Source organism: Mirounga leonina, unplaced genomic scaffold (assembly GCF_011800145.1).
Source record: "Mirounga leonina isolate KUSES-001 unplaced genomic scaffold, KU_Mleo_1.0 Mir_115, whole genome shotgun sequence".
In the NCBI taxonomy this organism is placed as follows: Eukaryota; Metazoa; Chordata; class Mammalia; order Carnivora; family Phocidae; genus Mirounga; species Mirounga leonina.
Genome location: NW_023270268.1, coordinates 96616265 through 96635176, shown reverse-complemented (window position 1 = coordinate 96635176; position 18912 = coordinate 96616265). Strand labels below are relative to the sequence as shown.

The following is an 18912-nucleotide window of genomic DNA, read 5'->3' as shown; positions in this document are numbered from 1 at the left end:
GTATATTGGCATGCTCGTCTGTCGGGAGCGAATGGGGACAATAGTTCTGGACTTCGGTTTCCTTTTATATAGATAAAGGAGAGAGTAGAACCAAATGCTCTCTAAGGTCTGTTGCCTGATTTTATACAAACAAATTCGAATTTGCTGTGTGACTGTTTTAGAAGTTGAACTTGGCAGGAGAGTGAGAGCAGTGTGTTGGGCTGGCTGCTTCAGGGGCCAGTTTAGGGGCAGAGGTGGCTCAGGTAGGCTGAGGCTCTTCCAGGGACCCTGGGTCCATTTTTTTTCTATCTTTTTCTCCCACCCCTTTCCCTCTCTGGTGGAAGGCAGTGTGTCATGGTGCTTGGCTGGACGGGCTTGCCAATCAGGTAGACGTACACTCGAGTCCCAGCTCTGTCACTTACTGTGTATGACCTGGGCCAAATTTCTTGACCTCCCTTAGCCTGTTTCCTCACCTCCAAAAACTGAGTTTATCTTTTTAAGGTCATCCTAAGGTTTTAATGGCTTGGTGGAAAGGAAGGATACACCATATTTGCCATCCTTCTTCCTCATAAATATATTAATACTGACGCTATGTTTTTATTTTTAATTTTTTTTTAAGATTTTATTTATTTGACAGAGACACAGCGAGAGAGGGAGCACATGCAGGGGGAGTGGGAGAGGGAGAAGCAGGCTTCCTGCGGAGCAGGGAGCCCGATGCGGGGCTCAATCCCAGGACCCTGGGACCATGACCTGAGCCTAAGGCAGACGCTTAACGACTGAGCCACCCAGGCGCCCTGTTTTTATTTTTAGAACTCTCATTTTGACATGGAATTTTGTTAATTTTAACCCACTGTCCTATTTGTTTTCTGTTTATTTTGCATGGAAAAACCTAGGGATCATGTCCTCTTACTTCTTCAGATATGTAACAGTCTGAGTCCCCAGTTCTGCTTGCCACATAAACCTCTTGAGCTAGACGGCATGAGGTACAAGAACTAGTGGGCACACAGAATTTTCCCACTAGACTTACAATATGAATACTGTTTTAGGCAATAACATTTTAAAAATGCTGGCATTAAAAGCATTCAGGAGTAACAGGTGACTAAGTTGCTGGGGGTATATATTTGCTTCTTTTACACTTAAGGGTTAGAGGAATAAAGATGGGGCAAAGAAGCCTTGGATTCTTCGTTAAATTCTTGTGCACTTAAAAATTTTACCAGCATTACAGTGGGCATCTGTCACATCTATGCACTAACAGCCCTTCACAGTAAATTTACTGAAGTTCAGGATGATAACACTTCATAAATTATCCATAAATTGTATCTGGAATCTCTAGTCAATGAGAAATAGCTTCTGTACGGAAAAAGGGAAGTAGTGAGACTACTCAAGTTCCTTCTAAATGCAATTTGAATGACATCGACACATTATTCTATTCTTTCATTTCAGTTGTTGGAGTGGTCCTGTTCAGGCTCTGCACTAGGCCTTTACAAAGACTGTCCATGTGATGTCTTTGGACAGCTACTCTGCCTGGTGCCCCCAGTTCTGAGGTCCTCTGACAGTCTAGGGGAGTCCCTACCACACTTACATGTAAATGAACAAACACAGGAGCTGTCTTCTTCATTGTCATCGATCCAGAGCCTGGGAGGTGAGTGGCACTTTGTAGACATTAAAAACTTAATGGGGTTTAGGGTCTGAGAGTATTGGGTCTCTGCTAAGCAGGAGATGAAGATGCCTTGGTAGCAAAACCCTATGGCGTTATGAAAAGCATATTGAAGGCATGTTATGAACCATATGGTTTAAACTGATCCTACAAGTGGGAGCCACCATTCCTTTTTCCCTTAACATCCTCATCCTGAATTACTCTGGAGTTGAGTCTCCGAGAATATGGGAATGGAGTCAGAGGGCTTTCTTAGTGAGAACTACAGTGCAGGGGTAGCAAGATTTGAAAGAAAGCCTGGGTCCCAATGTGGGACAATGTTTCGCTCAGGGTGAGGAATTTCCGTCACCAATGGCAGCCAGATTCTACAGAGAGGTAGAAGCACTGGCTGTCCCTTATAATTCAGCATACAGTGAACAAAAGGAATGACCAAAAGGGCATGGGCCCACAACAGTACAAGGTCAGCCTGACAGTTTAATTAGAGGCTTGACAGAAGAGAGTGCGGTTATTCTGCAAGATGGTTTACTGGCTGAGATTTCAAGGACCCCTGGTGAGTTGACAATTATGAGATCTGTTCATTTTTTCTTCACTGTGATGAATCATGCCTCTGATGACAATTTTGTGTGTGTGTAGAGTCATGTTTTATCAGCTTCTTTCTGAATTATTGCTTGTCACTCGGGGACCTCCCAACCACTTGGAGATTGCCAGGATGAAGTCAGATTTTAGCTGGGGAGGTAGAACATTCTGTTTAGGAGGAAGCAGTTGGTTATACCTGCTACTCAGGGAGGTCCTGGCTCCACGAGTCTTCTTCCTACCCCACGCCAGAGAACGCAGCACAGTCTTTCTGAGCAGACCCTGGCCAGTGGCCCAATGGCCCGGCGGCTAAGGGTGGGCACAGGGAGCACGCTCTCCTCTCCTTCAGCAAGACAGGATCTTGAGGAAGGCTTTACGGAACTCGACATTGAAGGTGGTATAGATCACAGGGTTGAGGGCACTGTTCACGTAGCCCAGCCACGTGGTGGCGCTGTAAAGCTCTGGGGACACGTGGCAGGCTTGGCAGTGGGTATTGAGAACGTGGGTCAAAAAGAAGGGCAGCCAGCAGACAATGAAGGCCCCTGGGTTGCAAAGGAAGAGAGAAACTGGGTCAGGGGTATGCTTACTCCTTTTGTCATAACATGAAAATGACTCATGTTTGTTTGCTTTGTGCCAGCCACCATGCTGGAATTTTACAGACCCATTTAATTTTTACACCAACGCTATGAAGTAGATGTGATGAGCCACTTCTTTTTTCTTTTTCTTTTTTTTTTTTTTTTGGATGAGAAAGTTACATGCTTACATCTTTGATTCATCTCAGGCCTTTGTTCCTAAATCAATTTTCTAGTTTGATATTTAGGTAGCTCTTTACTAGTCTTTTCTACTTATCAGTTCAGTTCAAATATTTATTTAATGTCTAGCCATGTGAGACATGATCCTAGGCACCGATAGGGAAGAAGACCTTAAAGACCTGGCAGTTCCTGCTGTTGAGATTACATCCAGATGTTCTCATAAAGTCCCTGAGATATGAGAAAGTGAGGTTTGTCAGTGGCAGTGAACAGGATGAATTGCCTTCAGTAACTCTATATGCTATGTGTGACATCAATTTTTTTCTTTATTCAAATAAACTTTTTATTTTTTCTACTATAAAAATTAACCCTGATTTTGTACATCATGGAAAACTTGGTAAATATAGAGAAGTAGAAAGAAGAAAAATAACCACCCACCACTCAAAGACAATCACTTTTGACATCTTGGTGAATTAATTTTCATGTTTTTCTTTCTCTGTATTTGAAATAATCTAGATGTTATCACACCATATGACAGCAGTTTTTTGCATCCCTATTTTTTCACTTAATATTTTAGAATAAATAAGCCTTTATTACATATCCAATATGTGCCAGACACTTTTGTTGAATTATTATCTTATTTATTATTTGATTTATCCATTATAATCTCACATGATAGACAACAAACACAATGGATAAACACAGTTCAATTAGGTCACTTGCTCAATTTTGTATTTCATATTTTCAGCCCAGATCTGTTGAATTTTCCCCAGAGTTAACATTGATATGCAACTCTTCTCAATTGTATCACAAACATTTATAAATATTACCGTTATTGGATTTCCATTTCTGACAAATGTGGTTCCTTAGTACCCTCTGCCAGCTCCACCAAACTCAACCTAACCCAACCAAATTCAACCCAACTCAACCCAACTCAACATGACCCAAACTCACCAAGCACAACGGCCAGCATCTGGGTTGCCTTCTTCTCCCGAAGTGGCACTCCACGAGGCTGCAAGGGCCCCAGCTTTAGAGATGTCGACAACCTGCCATTACTGAGTTTTCGAACCTCCAAGCTGAGCTTGGGTGCCATGGTGGGGCTGAGGGAGTTCCGAGTCCTCCCCTCCCTTTTCAACTCTCCTCCGGCTTCTTGGAAGCCTGATCGCCCCAAGGCAGTATCTTGGCAGATGCTGTAGTAGTGCTTCAGCTCCATGTGTGCCTGGCTAGGGGATAGTGGCTGCAGGTGGGACAAGAGAGGGTCCTGACATTCCTGGGGATACTGTTTATCTTCTGAATGTTCCTGAAAAGGAAAGAGCATGCAAAGAAGTTAGAGGAAATCATCATTTTGTGAAACCTCCTGAGGGCACATCTGAGAGTAGTGGGATCGTGAAAAGTTAAGGTACATGAAATCTGCTTCTGACTTCACAACTAAAAAACACCTACCAGATATAGAACATTTGAGAATCACAGTAGTCCCTTGAGGAGGGTTGTATAGGACTATAGCCTGGCCTTTTTGAGTTAGAATGAGCTGGATATACAGAGGAACATGTGAAACGACGTTACTAAGATGTAAATCACAAAATCTGGAATGTGGGAAACTCTGTAAGACAAATGACTCAGGTTTTTTCAACAAATAAATCACAACAACAACAACAATCCCATTTACCAGTTGCAAAGTATGGGTCTTATTTGAATTTTGATTCAAATAAACCAACTATGAAAAGCTTACAAGACAATTGGGATAATGTGAACACTGATTGGATATTTAATGATATTAGGGAGTTATTTATTTGCTTAGGGTGATGTATTGCAGTTATACATTTTATAAAGAATCTTCCTTAGAGAGTCTTACAGTAATATTTTTGCTGAAATGTTATGATGTTTGGGATTTGCTTCATAAGAATCCGATGGGCATGGGTGAGTGTAGGCGGGGAGTGCAGATGAAATGAAGTAAGATTGGCCATGAGTTAATTGCATGAGTTAATTGGCCATGGGTTAATTGTCTTTCTACTTTTTTATTTTTGAAAATTTCCATAATAAAAAGTAGAGAGAAAGAAAGAAAGAAAAAAAGAAAGAAAGGAAGAGAAAGAAAACCCAGGATTTTCACCTCAGCTTTCCTACTTATTTAGATGTATCCTTGGGCAAGTTAATTAAATGTCTTTGAGCCTCGTTTGTAAAACAGGAAAGAAGTTGGGAAAAAATAGGTTTAGGATGAGTAGACCCTGAGAGTATGTGGACGTTTCTGGTATTTGGTGGGGATGTGTGTGTGTTCAACATCTGAACTTTCCATGTTTGAAGAATCGGACAATGGAAAGTGTCAATCTCAAGTAGCAGAGCAGGACCCCTTAGCTCCCATTACTGAAAGCCATAAAAGCCATATATTCCTTCTCCGCACATCCCCACCAGTCATCTAGAGCTCTGGCACATAAACCAAGCCCAGCCCATTAGAGATTTGCACCTAAGACCTTGAACTGGAGCTGGTGAAGTAAGGAGACTTCAGAATTTGTCTAGCAGCGATGGCAGGCAGTGTCCAGTGTCCCAGGTCTTCCAACCTGATTCTTCCTTAGGCATGAATAGCATCGTCTGAAGTTATTCTCAAGCCTTCTCATTGAGTCTGAGCTACTTGGTATCCTTCCAGTAAATTCCTTTGTCTATATGTTAGTGTCAGCAACCAAGAATGCTCCCTACTCTCACCTTAGTTCCAGGAATCACAGGGCTAGTGCACTGTACATACTCCGACACACTGCTGAATGAATCAGTGCAATGGACCTTTAAAACGATAGAGTGTTTTAAAAACTGTGCTCCACAGAGGTATTCACAGGGATTCCAGTATAATTTTAAAAATTTTGGTTTTCATTTTGATGGGGTTTTTAATAATTAATATAAGCATATTGTGTGAATGGCCATTTATAACCAAGATTATGATTGTGCTGGCATCTAGTAATCTTCTAAAAGTGATGATATTTAACATCAAATGCATTATTTCGGAAACTAAGGGACTGGGGACAAATTCTTGACTGTCCTTATGAAATCTCAGGTTTGAGGACATTGATCTAGCATAACTTTTCTCTATTTTACAGATGTGGAAATTCAGTCCTAAAGAAGGAAAGTGATCCTTCCCAGATTATATATCGGTGAGTGTATTTTTCAGCTCTCTGCAAACCCTCATCACTACCTCCATGACTGGCATGAAGAAACTCCAGATTTGTCTGGGCCTGGCTGGCAGAGCCCTCCACTCCCAGAATGTAGGACAGACCAATTTCTCCAAACTCTTGGCAATGCCAGCCTCTTGCCTCTCTATTCTCTCTTTAGTAGTCTCTTCTTTTGTCCTTTTGGCCTTGGAGCCTCCTCAGACCTTAGATCTGCTACAGGCAACTTGAAAATTCTTACCTATTAAAAAATTATTTACAGTAAGAATCTCTAACACATGAGGCCTGTCTAAAAAGTGGTTAATTAGCTGTACAGAGATGGCACAAAGCTCAGACCTTCATCATCATGAGTTCTTAAAATTTTATTCCTAATATTTACTTGGAGTTCAGGCAGAGGAATAGTGATCTTCTAACACCTCCATTCTTCACTCAGCTGGCTTGAGGAGGCAGGGCTGGCTTGAGTTGAAAGGACAGGGATAAGGGTGACCATGAAATTGTCTTAGTTTTCCCCCATATGCAGTGGGAAATAGGACACTCGAAAGTCTCACATTAGCCTCTCTTCTCTGCTTTTCTTGGCTCTGCCCATGTGTGTTTCATTGACACCCTGTTCCCTCTAGGCAGGTGACTCTGGAGGGCATCCTCATACCATGTCCAAGGGTCACAGGCTCCAGTCATTGGGATCTAGCTCAATAGTGATATGCTTTTTGCATATCACTTGGTGATTCCTATTCTAAAGCTCAAATCAGGATCTCATATCTGTTATATACAAAAGATACTAGTAAGGGATCGGGGCCATTGCATTTTGGGGTGGAAGTGGAAGCAAGTTAAGTCAGGGTGTTGAGAAAAGGTATCTTCTTTTTTCCCTCTAATCAAAGACATGGCTTACTTACCATTTGCCCCGTGGCATCTGATGGAAATCTGTCCCTTATTGAAAACTGCTGAATGGGGTGCAGCCTCAGACAGGAAGACTAGGGTGGGTTGAAGGAGAAACGGTTGTAGGTTAAGGTGTATGTGGATGAACCATATAGATGCCAATGTTTTGAATATCCTCAAGGTTTGTTCATATCCTCAGCTTCAGGTCCTTACCTCCTCTTTCACGGGAACAAATATTCTTGTTCTACCCAAACTGTGGGACTTCATCTTTGAGAGACTGACTCTCACTCAGGTCATTATAGGTTAATCTAGCCATCCAAATTGGACCTGCCTTCAAGATCAAATTCAGTTCTTACTCTGTCTGTGAAGCCTTTTCCTGAGCATTGACCTCTTCTCTCATAGCCTCCTTGGCACTTCTATTTTGGTGCTTAATTGCTTTCATCTCATTTCGCAAACATCCCGGGGCTGTTAGTTAACTTCGGATAGAGGGTTGCTTTATCTGCTTGTCTAGATTCTAAGCTCCATGAAGGCAGAGGCTGTATAATATTCCTGCTGTCCCTTCCTTAGAAGATCGCAAGCATGTACCAGACACTGGGATGAGCAGACTTTCCAGCCCAAGCAAAGGGAAGATCAGTGCTGATGCAGCTCTCCTTTTCAGAGCGTCAAAAAGCCCAATAACACACATCATCAACTTTCCATTTCACAAGCTGGTCAGCACCTTGACACAGGGGCAGATCTAGTAAGGAAAAAGCTTTCCATGGACCCCAGTGATTCTTGTAATAAGTGGTCTGCTCAAAAATCAATCCTCGGGACCTACCAGCAGTGCACGGTACAGAGGCCACCTTACAACGGCAGATCTGGTGTGACGTTTGTGCCGTTGGCCATCTGGGGGCAATGGAAGACTTTGATGGAAAGCAGAAGAAGTCCAGAAACTATCCTATCACCTTGCTAAGCAATGTGAACTCTAGGGAAGACTCACAATGCCCTTTTCGGATTCGATTTCCTACTCTAAAGTGTAGCCAATACCAGCAGATTAGAAGGTGGGTGTGAGATGTGTGTCTCCAGTGGGGCAGCACGAGCAAAAGCAAGTGCTGCTGGACACAAGGCTGGGAAGCTACAGGGCTGGGCACTGTTCTCCCTTTGCCCCTCCGGGGTGCTTACTTGTTGAGGGAAGCCGGGTCTGACACTGATGCACTGACTGTTCTGTCGAGTGAGGATCCGTTTCCGTCTCCTCTGTCTCAACACCACGTAGATCCTGGCGTAGACGAGGACAGTCACTCCAAAGGGCAGGTAGAAGGACACCACTGAAGAGTAGATGACAAAGTCAGGGTTGGAGATGGAGCAGACAGTGGGGTCTCCTGTGAGTGAGAGAAAAGGAGGAAGCAAAGCAGTTTGCCAATATGAGACATCGGTGGGGAGCACACAGTGTGGCCGCATACATGTGTGGTGTCTCCACCACTGAAACCACATGGGGCTTTGGGAAGTAGGGGCTCCGGGCCCACCTCCCCTCTCACTGCCTCTCAGTTCACATGCTGCCTCATTGGTGGAGGCTTCCACCAGCTCCTCAGTCAGAAGTAACTCTTCCTTCCTCTGTGCCCCCCAGCCCTTGCCTTGCCTCTTCGGTGTTAGCGCACGCGGCTGCTTATGAGGTTGTGGGGATGGGAGAGGTTATGTTGTCAGTTCCCTGAGGGGAGGAGGTCCAATTCATCTTTGTGTTTCTCACAGTTCCCTTAAAAAGAAAATCACCCAGTGATTCCCTGCCCGACACTGCTCGGGCTGCAAACATGTCTGCCCTTGAAGGGCTCAGTCTGCACGGACAGGCGATCTTCCTGAAGGCCGTGTTAAGTGTCACAGAGGATTGTGGCCTGGGAGGCTGGGGGGAGTGTCACAGAGCAACAGGCCAGAGGCTCCTGGGGGCGAGGCAGCCCCCAGAAAAGGGCCTGCTGGTGCGAAGGCACTAAGGGGTTGTTGAAGGCAAAGAGAGGGAGGCTTCTTTGTTGAGAATGCCAAGCCTCCAATGTGAATCTGAGGTACAGGGCAGGTGGTGGCTGAATGCAGGCAATTCTGTTTCTTGGAGAATCTAAGGACCCATCAGGGGTAGGATGGGGAGCGGGCTGTTAAGGATATTGTCACTGTGGACAATGTGAAATGAGGAGCAGCTTTGTCCCTGCTCTATGTCCTGAAATGCACCTGTCGCTGCACTTTAGAGAGTCCCTGTGGTTTTGCTGTTTTTGCTAGCAGATGTTGAAATTCCTCCAATGCCCAGAATAGGGCCTGTAACTCGCCTCATCTGGAAGAGAAAAGGGAAGAAAACTAATATCTTCCAGATGGTGTGCCAAGGCCTTTATACACATCATCTTACCTAACCACTGTGGCGACATTATGTGACGTAGGAGCCATCACTGACTCTGTCCTCAGGCGAGCAGAGTCAGGCTCAGAGAGGTTCAGTCAGTGGCCCAGCATCCCATAGCCTGAAAGGGGCAGAGCCTGGATAAGTTTCTCCGGTCATTCTGACCTTACAACCAGTGTTCTGTCTGTGATTTTGACTTGCCTCCCTCTACACTTTGGCTGCCCCCCACCCCCGCCCGGGAATGGCAAATTTACACTTCGCCCCGCACTGGTAGCAACTGCTGTTGGGATACCCAACCAATCTTTATAAAGGGTAGGGGATTCTCAACAACCCCAAATCTGGCCTCAGAAGGAGTTTTCTTCCCTTTTCTCTTCCAGATGAGGCGAGTTACAGGCCCTATTCTGGGCATTGGAGGAATTTCAACATCTGCTAGCAAAATGTGAGCTAGTGGGGAGAGGGCTGTAGCCAGCCATCTGGGCCCCTCATTCTGCCTTCTGGTCTTCTGAGCTAGGCAGAGGCCAGGCCTGGGGTGGGAGACCCAGGTCTGCGATTTGCTAACTGTGAACTCGGGCACATTGCTTAACTATGCTAGGCCTCAGCTTCATTATCGGAAAAGAAGGATAAAAATAAGGTCTCATGAGACTAAATGAGGATAAATGGTAGCTATTATTATTACTACTTATTCTTTACTATTATTATTTATTATATACCTCCTCTGAGCTGTTTGAACTTAAAAGGCAAGGTATCATTTAGAGTGGAAACCTGTAGAGAGACTTATAAAGAACAATATCTGTGGGGGAGGGAGGGGAGCAACAGCTCATAATTAGAACAAAAAGTGTACTCAGTTCTCAGCGAGGCCTTTTAATGATAGCACTGACATGAGGATCTTTAGGAGCTGCTCCCAAAGTTTTTGATTCTCTTGGGAGGAGGGTAAAATTCAGGAAAAATTAATGTCCTCTCACCAAGTCTATGCCAACATCCTTTAGAGAATGGCTTATAAAACTTCGAGCAGTGGTCACCAAATGGGCATTTTCTGGTGTTCTGGGGGAGACGGGGTTGGAGGTAGGATAGGGTGGCCGCTGCTGGTCTTTCTGAATCTATAAGGAGTCATATGGGCAGCGATCAGCCCTCTTCCTGAAATCAGCTCCCCTGTTGTCAGCATCTGACCATGGTTTAAACACCTCCTGTGAGGAGATGCCTGAGCACCTGGGCTAGTGAGAAGGGGGCCAGGGATAGATACCGTCCTGCTAATGGTTACCATTGCTGGTGTGCGGGGTATGCCCCATTCGTCCCTCCAGATACACCTTCTACCCTTTTCTACTCTCCTCTGGGTTCTGGGAAGCCGACCTCTAGATTTTGTATACTAACTCCAACTTTTTTTTTTTTTTTTTAAGATTTTATTTATTTATTTGAGAGAGAGAGAATGAGAGAGAGCACATGAGAGGGGGGAGGGTTAGAGGGAGAAGCAGACTCCCCGCCGAGCAGGGAGCCCGATGCGGGACTCGATCCCAGGACTCCAGGATCATGACCTGAGCCGAAGGCAGTCGCTTAACCAACTGAGCCACCCAGGCGCACCCAACTTTTTTTTTCAAGTTTTTATTTAAATTCCAGTTAGTTAAGGTGCAGTGTAATATTAGTTTCAGGTGTAGAATTTAGTGATTCATCGCTGACAATATGACAGACACCCAGTGCTCGTCGCAACAAGGGCACTCCTTCATAGTAGGGTATTAACTCCTACTTTTAAGAAGCCAGGAGCAAAAGTGGGTGTGGTATGCTTCTATTTGTGTAAAAAGTGGAAACATGTGTGTGTGTATGCATGTGTGTGTGTATATACATACTTGTTTCAAGCATTATCTTTAAGATGATTAGTATTTGCTTCTGGGCAGGGTCACAGGGCAGCTAACGATCTAGGGTAGAAGGGAGGCCTACATATACCTTGTGTTTTATGGGCAAGTATTTTTTTTCCATTGAAATATTGAAAGCATACACACGAGAGAGTGAAGAGAGAACACAGAGCTATTTCAGAGTTGCTGGCCACCAAAGGCCCTCCATGTACGATCCCTGAGCCTGCACAGTCATCCCTTTCTGCCTCTCTTATCTGACTAAACTGCTGCCGGTCCTTAGATTGAGCTCTGCGGCCTCTCCCACAATTTCTCCAGGCCGCGAAGTCCTGTGAGGCCTGTCAACGGGTAAAGTGACCCTGGAGGCTGGTGGCCAGTGAATGAGGCCCTGCCCCGGCTCCCACTGGGTCTGGTCTGCGTATGTGTTTTTGGAAGCAATTCTGGAAGCTTCTCTCTGCTGAGTTCCAGATGAGGTGGTGAGGGCAGTGAGCACCCCTCCACCCCGCCCCCTGGAGATGAGCTGCCTTCTCATGATTATTTAACCAAGACAGTACTGTGCTATTAGTTATTGGATGAATATGAGAGTGACAAATACATGAGTGAAGCGGACAAATGAGCCTTTTACATCAGCACATAAGCAGTCGCTGGCTGGAAGATAATGGCGAAAACCAGAGGGTTACGCCTCATTCTCTGAGATCGAGGATGTTTACCCCAACTGATCTTAACATTTAAGGAAGAAAGGATGATAAGAAGAACTCAAAGACTTACTCATTCAACAAAAGCTTATGGAGAACCTACTCTGTTCCAGGCACCATGATGGGCGACAAAAACACTAAATAGCTCCACAAAGGGGTGGAAGAGGCTTTTGTGGGCTAGCCTGGGAACTTGAGTCCCACAGTGATGTGAAGGGCAAGGCCAAAAGCAGGTTGACTTGACAGGTTCATGAACTTAAAGCTCATGGAAGGATTTGTCTTCACCTTGTTCCCAAAGACAGGAGAGCCTGATGCACCTGAAGTCAGGATGAGCCTATTATTCTTTTAACTATGTGTTTCTCAACCAGGCTTCCACTGGCTCCAGTGTTCTGAAAGCCAGGTGAGGGATTCTATGGCTCAAATCTAGATAGTATCTTCCATTTCCTTGTTTCAAAGGAAAATTAAGACCATTTAGTCTTGTACCTGTGAAATAGAGTATTGGGTTGTCCATTCAGGGATTCTTAGCGTTTCCTCTAGTATCAGTACTGCGTGCTGTCAGTGATGGGGTATTTAGCTAGACCGCTGGGCCCCTGCTGGGAGCTGCCAGGCCCCCCCCAACCTTGGAACTCTCTGTGACCGAAGATCCAGCCTTACGTGCATATCCACAAATGCATGTTGCATCTCGGACAATAAGAACAACGCCAAGATGAAGGAAACTGAAGTTCAACATTTTTCTGCCTTAAGTCATCTGACAATTCGCAATCCCACATGGCAGCTGGTTTCATTAAAAAGAGCTCTGCCAGAAAGTTCCTTTGTGTTGCACTGCTTAGTGAAAATCGAGCCCCTTCCACTCTCGGGTGTCATTGGCGGTACGCTGCCCTTTCCTCCTCTACTTTTCACAGGGTGAGTAGAAACAAATGGCTGAGAGGAGTCATTTATGTCGGGCTTTCGAATGAACTTGGGAGCTTCCTTAAAGATGGAAGAGCTGCTAAGGAACCCACATCCATCAAGATAATGAAGCTGTACTGTGAAGGTCAGAGAGAGGCAGAGAAGGACAGCCGGGCTGCCTCGCCTTGAGTTCTGCTCACTAATTCCCTGAACTGTGTTCTAGGACGAGGTGACTGGTCTCCACAGCCACCAGCAGAACTGCTGCTACTCAGATTTTCTTTGGAGCCGGTGCAGAGTTCAATTTGGACACACAGAACCCTTTTCTAACACACAGTAATCACAACAAGAGTGGTAGCTAATATCCACTGGGCCTTTACAACGGACCTGACACTTGGATGCTATATATGAATAAATGGAGGGCTTACTGTAGTCTTATTAATAAACTTAAAAGTAAGAGAGGGAGAGGTCCCTGGCTGGTTCAGTCAGAGGAATATGATCTTGGGGTGGTGAGTTCAAGCCCCATGTTGGGTGTAGAGATTACTGCAGTAAGTAAATAAATAAATGAACGACTTAAAAAAAGTTGCAATAGAATAAATCATGTACTTCTTTAAAGTAAGAGAGATTGAAAGAGATGAGAGAGAAGCGAGCATTTTTGCCTTCTCAATGCTATATTTGAAAATCCTTTTGGAGAGACAGTTTTCTGAGTTTTGTTTCTGGAATAATAATGATCTCACTGGTGGCAACACCACTGCAATTAGCTCATCATTCATCTTCACTTTAGATGTTGACATTAACTGGGAACTCGGTCTACTGTCAGATGTTGAGACCGTTTTTAACTGTTACTAGGGTGTGTGTGTGTGTGTGTGTGTGTGTATGTGTGTGTGCGCGCGCGCGCGTGCGTGAGAGAGAGAGAGAGAGAGAGAGAGAGAGAATGAGTAAAACAGCCCTCCCCCCTGCCCCGCCCACCTCCCAGAATGAGTAAGAGGAGCCACTCTGCGGACTGAATGTTGGTGGGGGTTTGCTGCTGACCAGGGGTAAGCAGTGCCGGGGTCTGCCAGTGGTACTGAGTTCCCATACTACACATTCCAACTTAGAATAATGTATTTTTGTGTAGAAACCTAAGATATAGAGGGTGGCTTAGTTAGCAGATGAATCCAAAAAGTATATTTAACACTCATCAAAAATAGTATTTTAATGCCAGGCAGCCTCTCAGAGTTGTGTTAGGGAATGTTGCTTCGGGGAGTATGTGTGTGTCCACAGCCATGTTTGTGTGTATAAAGTGTCGTTTAATGAAAACAACAAAGTAACGAATGGTAAAGAGTAATGCAAACATGATAGGAACATCATATTTTAGGAACACCCTGAGTTAACCAGGCAAATATTCGTTGGATGACTCAACATGACATTGACTTAACCTTCAATGTAGCCGACAAAGAAACCTGACCTTGAGCGTATGGTGTGTGTTTGGCCGGTCTACATATGTTACTCCAATTTAATCCTCACTTAATTATAAAAAAGCTCTATGAAGCAAGTACAGTGGAATTATATCATATGTAGTGTCAGATTCTAAAGTCAGCGATTAAAGTGAACATTATCTAGCGCTGAAATTTGCTTTGAAAAATCTCCTGAATCACATACGAAGATATACATGGTTTTATTACAGCCCCGGAGAGTAGTGAGTAAAGACATATGATACATACATTACTATGTCATATAAAGAGTTCAAACACAACATGCAGTTGTAGAAATGAAGTTGCTGGGCTTATGTGCAGGGGGGCCATATGAAAAAATAAATGCTGGAAACTTTCCAACTAAATATATGGACTCGGTCTATATATTTAAATTTGCTCAAGTGTATGCTTCAGTGTATTATTATCCCAAATTTATCAATAAAAAAACTTAGAAAAGCTAAATAGCTTGTTCAAGGAGCACAGCTGGTAAGTAGCAGAACTGAAGTTTGAATGTAGGTTTTTCTGACTCCAGAGCCTCTATCTGTCTTCCTAAATGTGTTTTGACTTTTAAATCACTGGCTAGCAAATGACTCTTTGATGACTATTCATAAGTTAGGATTTGCCTGTATTTATATGCAATGTGTTACCTATAATAACTGTATACGTATAAATACACAGCTATGTGACTTGTACATATACACCAGAAACTAATGAACCTAGAAGATAGTAGGAATTAAACAAATCCAGATGAACACTAGAACCTGACTCAATTAGTTCTCAGCAAATACTCAGTGTTTATTGTCAATACCTGTAACTTTATTATATGTGCTAGAGGTTTCATTCAACACATGAAATCCCTGAGGCTGAAAGATGTATATGGAATAGCCAAAGAAGGCATTGATCCATATGAGGTGTAAATTTGGATCGGTGTCTTATGTCTAAAAACCAAACATCTCAGATATTCACATTGTTAATCCATATGTCCATCCATGCACCCATCTGTCTGTCCATCCATCCGATAGAAGATATACCATGTGCCAACCATCATGGCCAGAATTTTTGTATATTAAGATATGAAAATATACTCTCCAATAATTTAGGGATCTATACTAATTCCCAAACACTAGAAATGATTTTTGTTTAGTAAAAAATTAGAAATATATATCCCATTTGAGGGCCTTCATAGTGTTATTTTGCCTTGGAAGTCCATTATGAATTGTCATCTTTTCATTAGCAAATCTCACCTGAATTATTAATATAGTTTAATTTTTTAACTGATACATCGCTTCCCATGAATACAATGACATTTCTTTCAAAATAAAGATAGGCCAGAATTTTCACTAACTGGGGAAGAACTTTATGTGCCAATAATTGATGATGAGGTTCTGCTTTGTACTTGAATCAAAACCCAAAGCTTTGCAGCCTATGGCATCCTTATTTGATTCTGAAGTATGCTGATCAGGGTCAGAAACTTCCAGGCTCAGAGCCACTCACAGCCACTCAGGTGTGCCGTGAATCACATGGGTGTCGTGAGAGGGGCCATCATTGTTACCTGTGGTGTTGAAGCCAAAGAGGAGAGGGCAGGACACGGCAAAGGCCAGTACCCAGACGGCTGTAATCATGAGGGCCACGCGCCGACAGGAGCTCTGTCCGGTGCCATGTTGGTAGTGAACTGGCATGACCACCGCAGTGTACCTGTGAAAGGAAGCGGGGAGGGATGGCCATGATGAGAAGGGGTGGGGGAATCTTTCCAAAAGTGGACAGATGTTCCTAGAGAACTAATCTAGGTGATCCATGTGGCAGGAGCAAAAGAGTTTGGTTGGAGAAAGAAAGTGTATTTGAGTGAAATGTAGAAAGGCTGAGCTAAGAGAGATGAAGAACTCCCTGAGCAGGGAAAGGGGGAAAGAAGAATAAAGTTGGTAAAGTAATGGACTGGGCCGCCGGCAGGCTCCTCCCAGCACACCTGAAACTTGTACTCGCATACCTGAACCCCCAAGACTCTGGGTGCTGGTCTGTGTGCCTTTACTTTCTCCCACGGTTTTTCAGACAATGATAGAACTGTGCCCAAAGAGGATGTCTACCCCTGCTTGTATCCTAAGATAAATTCTAACCCTCCTAGTGACAACTATTCCAAGTGGTGGAGATTTTTAAAATAGAGGTGAGTAATATCTAGTGAAGGCTTATTTCAAAATCCAGTTCTCATGCTCTCTTAGTCCATTCAGGCAGCTCTATCGAAAATAGCAGAGACTCGGTGGCTTACACAACAAACATTTATTTCTCACAGTTCAGAAGGCTGCGAGGTCCAAGATCAAGACACTGGCAGATTCAACGTCTGGTGAGGCCCCACTTCCTTGTTCATAGAGGACTATTTTCTCACTGTGTCTTCACATGACAGAAGGGGCTGGGATCTCCTTTCTAAGGGCACTGATCTCATTCATGAGGGCTCCACCCTCATAACCTTATTATCACCCAAAGGTCCCACCTCTTAATACCATCACTTTGGGGGGTAGAATATCAACATACGAACTTGGGGGAGCCACAAACTTTTGGTCTACAGCACATGCTTTTGCATGGTCAACACACAGTTCTTTGTGTTACGGACGTCGTCTTTTCCGTGGCAACTCCTCTCACACATTTCTAGCTACTGAGCCCAAAAGATAGCTGATCCTGTACACTTACTTATGATGTCTTCCCCATTTATCAATGCATCTCTTTCCTACCAGCTGCTCTCTGTGATGGCCACAGCCTCTTGGCTGGTCCCTGCTGCCAGGCTCTAAAAGTAGATTTCATCATGTCCTCCCCATCCTGGATTCCCCAGATGGAAACTGCTTGAGAAAGGCAGAATTCTAAGATGGCCTCCAAGATGCCTGCCCTGTACAATCCCCCACACTGAATGGAGGCTGAACTTGAGAATACCATGTGATGTCACTGCTGTGATTAGATTACTAATCAACAGACTGAGTTAATCAAAAGGGTGGGCCTGGCTTAACCAGGTAAGCCCTTAAAAGGGACTGGGCAAGTTCAATAATGAGAAACTGCAATGCCTCATGGCTGGAGAGACATAGATCCCATACGATTTGTTACTTGATGACTCAAATCATGTTGTAGACTTGGTATTCCTCAGCGGTCCTTGCACCAGGCAAGTAGTAAAAAGCTGTTGACTGCTTGCCTTGTGGCCAGTGTCTCTCCTGTGTGCCCCTCACCCTCTCAAGGCCACTGTCAAGTCTCTGAGGCCCGGTGGGGGACGAGGGCTTCCTCAAGACAGCAGGCATTAAAGGGTGGTTTCTATCTGAGAGCACTTTGGATTCCCAGAATGTCCCCCAATTAATCTGAGTCTATTAATTACCTGAGAGGGAGGGGGTGGGTTGGGGGGGGGTCCTGTTAAAATACAGATTCCCAGGCCACGCCCCTGGCTATTCTGATTAAGTACTTCCAGAGTGGAACCCAGAAATGTGCATTTTGAACAAGCCAGGGCATCTTACAATCGGGCAAATTTGAGAAAAATTTCTGCCTTAAGGGAAATTTCAGTCCGAAATTCTTGTTAACTTGGGTAACAAGTGAGAGATGAAACTACACTGATCACTGTTACGATTTTTTTTCGTATCGTTTCCCGAACACGATTAAACTCTTGGAATAAACGAGGCCCCCGAATTCGCCCGCAAGCGGGATTTTCCCCGCCAGGGAGTCAGCCGCGGGGTCGGAGACGCAGGTGCCGTTCCAGAACTAGCCAGCAGAGGGCGCCCTAATGCAGCGAGAGCCGCCGGCGCGGCCGGGTGAGACGTTCACGCTCACCTGCTGGCTCCCCGGGCCTCGTGGGGAGGCAGGGCGGGAAGGCTCGGCCCGGCGGGGCCCCGGAGGCCTGCGGGGACCCTGAATCCCCACCCGGGCAGGCTGCTCCACCTCTGGTCTCCTCCCGAATGGGCCCCAGGTGCCGCCCTCAGGGAGGGCAGGGACGCGAGCGGGAGGTTGGCCTGGGCCGCCGGGGTCCCGCCGCGGCGCTCACCGCGCTGTTACACTCTGCGCGCACCCCTCCCGTTCCCTCGCCTCCTCTCCCGGGAGCTCCTAGGTCACCGGGCTCTCTGGCGTGGCCAGAACCCTGGCAGCGTGCAAGGTGGTTAAGTCCGTGGCCGTTGGAAACTGACTGGTTAGTGTCTGAATCCCAGTTCTTCCATTTAACTGCGTGGCCTTGGGCCAGAATTTGGCTGCCCTGAGACTCAATTTCCTTATCTGTACATTGGGGGTAATGATGCAGCCAGATAGGGCTGTTAAGAACATTGAATAAGATTATCTCCGTGAAGTCTTTTAGCACGATGCCTGGTACCTATTAAGCATTAAAAAACAAACAGTATTATTATTATTATTATTATTATTATTATTATTATTATTATTATTATTATTATTGTCATATTATTGTGCTAGCCCAAGGGATCTGATTATCCTTATCAGTACGTTTATGGGTATCTGCCCCTTGTTCCTGGGAACATTAAAAGGAACATTAAATGTATTTATTTATCAAACAAACACGTATATAACGCCTTCTGTATGGTAGCAGCTGTTTGCAGTGCTTTACAAATATTAACTCATTTCATCCTTGTGATAACTCTGGTGCTACGATCTTCACTAAACAGGTAAGGGCACTGAGCCCCAGAGAGGTTAACTGCCTTGCCGGAGGTCACCTTGCTATCAGGTGGTAGAGCCGGGTGTGGTAGCCAG

General features: G+C 44.8%; 1 protein-coding gene across 2 annotated transcripts in view; it reads right to left on the bottom strand.

The window, feature by feature from the left end:
• Positions 1–2551: 2551 nt before the first annotated feature.
• Positions 2552–18912, bottom strand: part of DRD3 (dopamine receptor D3) — a 31909-nt gene continuing 15548 nt past the window's right edge. The window contains exons 3-7 of one of the 2 annotated variants that reach the window (XM_034990421.1): positions 15752–15894; positions 8139–8335; positions 4057–4192; positions 3910–3957; positions 2552–2748 (exon numbers count right to left, since the gene is read on the bottom strand). In XM_034990421.1, the coding sequence (XP_034846312.1) occupies positions 2552–2748; positions 3910–3957; positions 4057–4192; positions 8139–8335; positions 15752–15894 (721 nt within the window). Of the gene's footprint in view, positions 2749–3909; positions 4193–8138; positions 8336–15751; positions 15895–18912 lie in introns of both variants that reach the window. The other variant, XM_034990412.1, reaches the window with a different exon arrangement.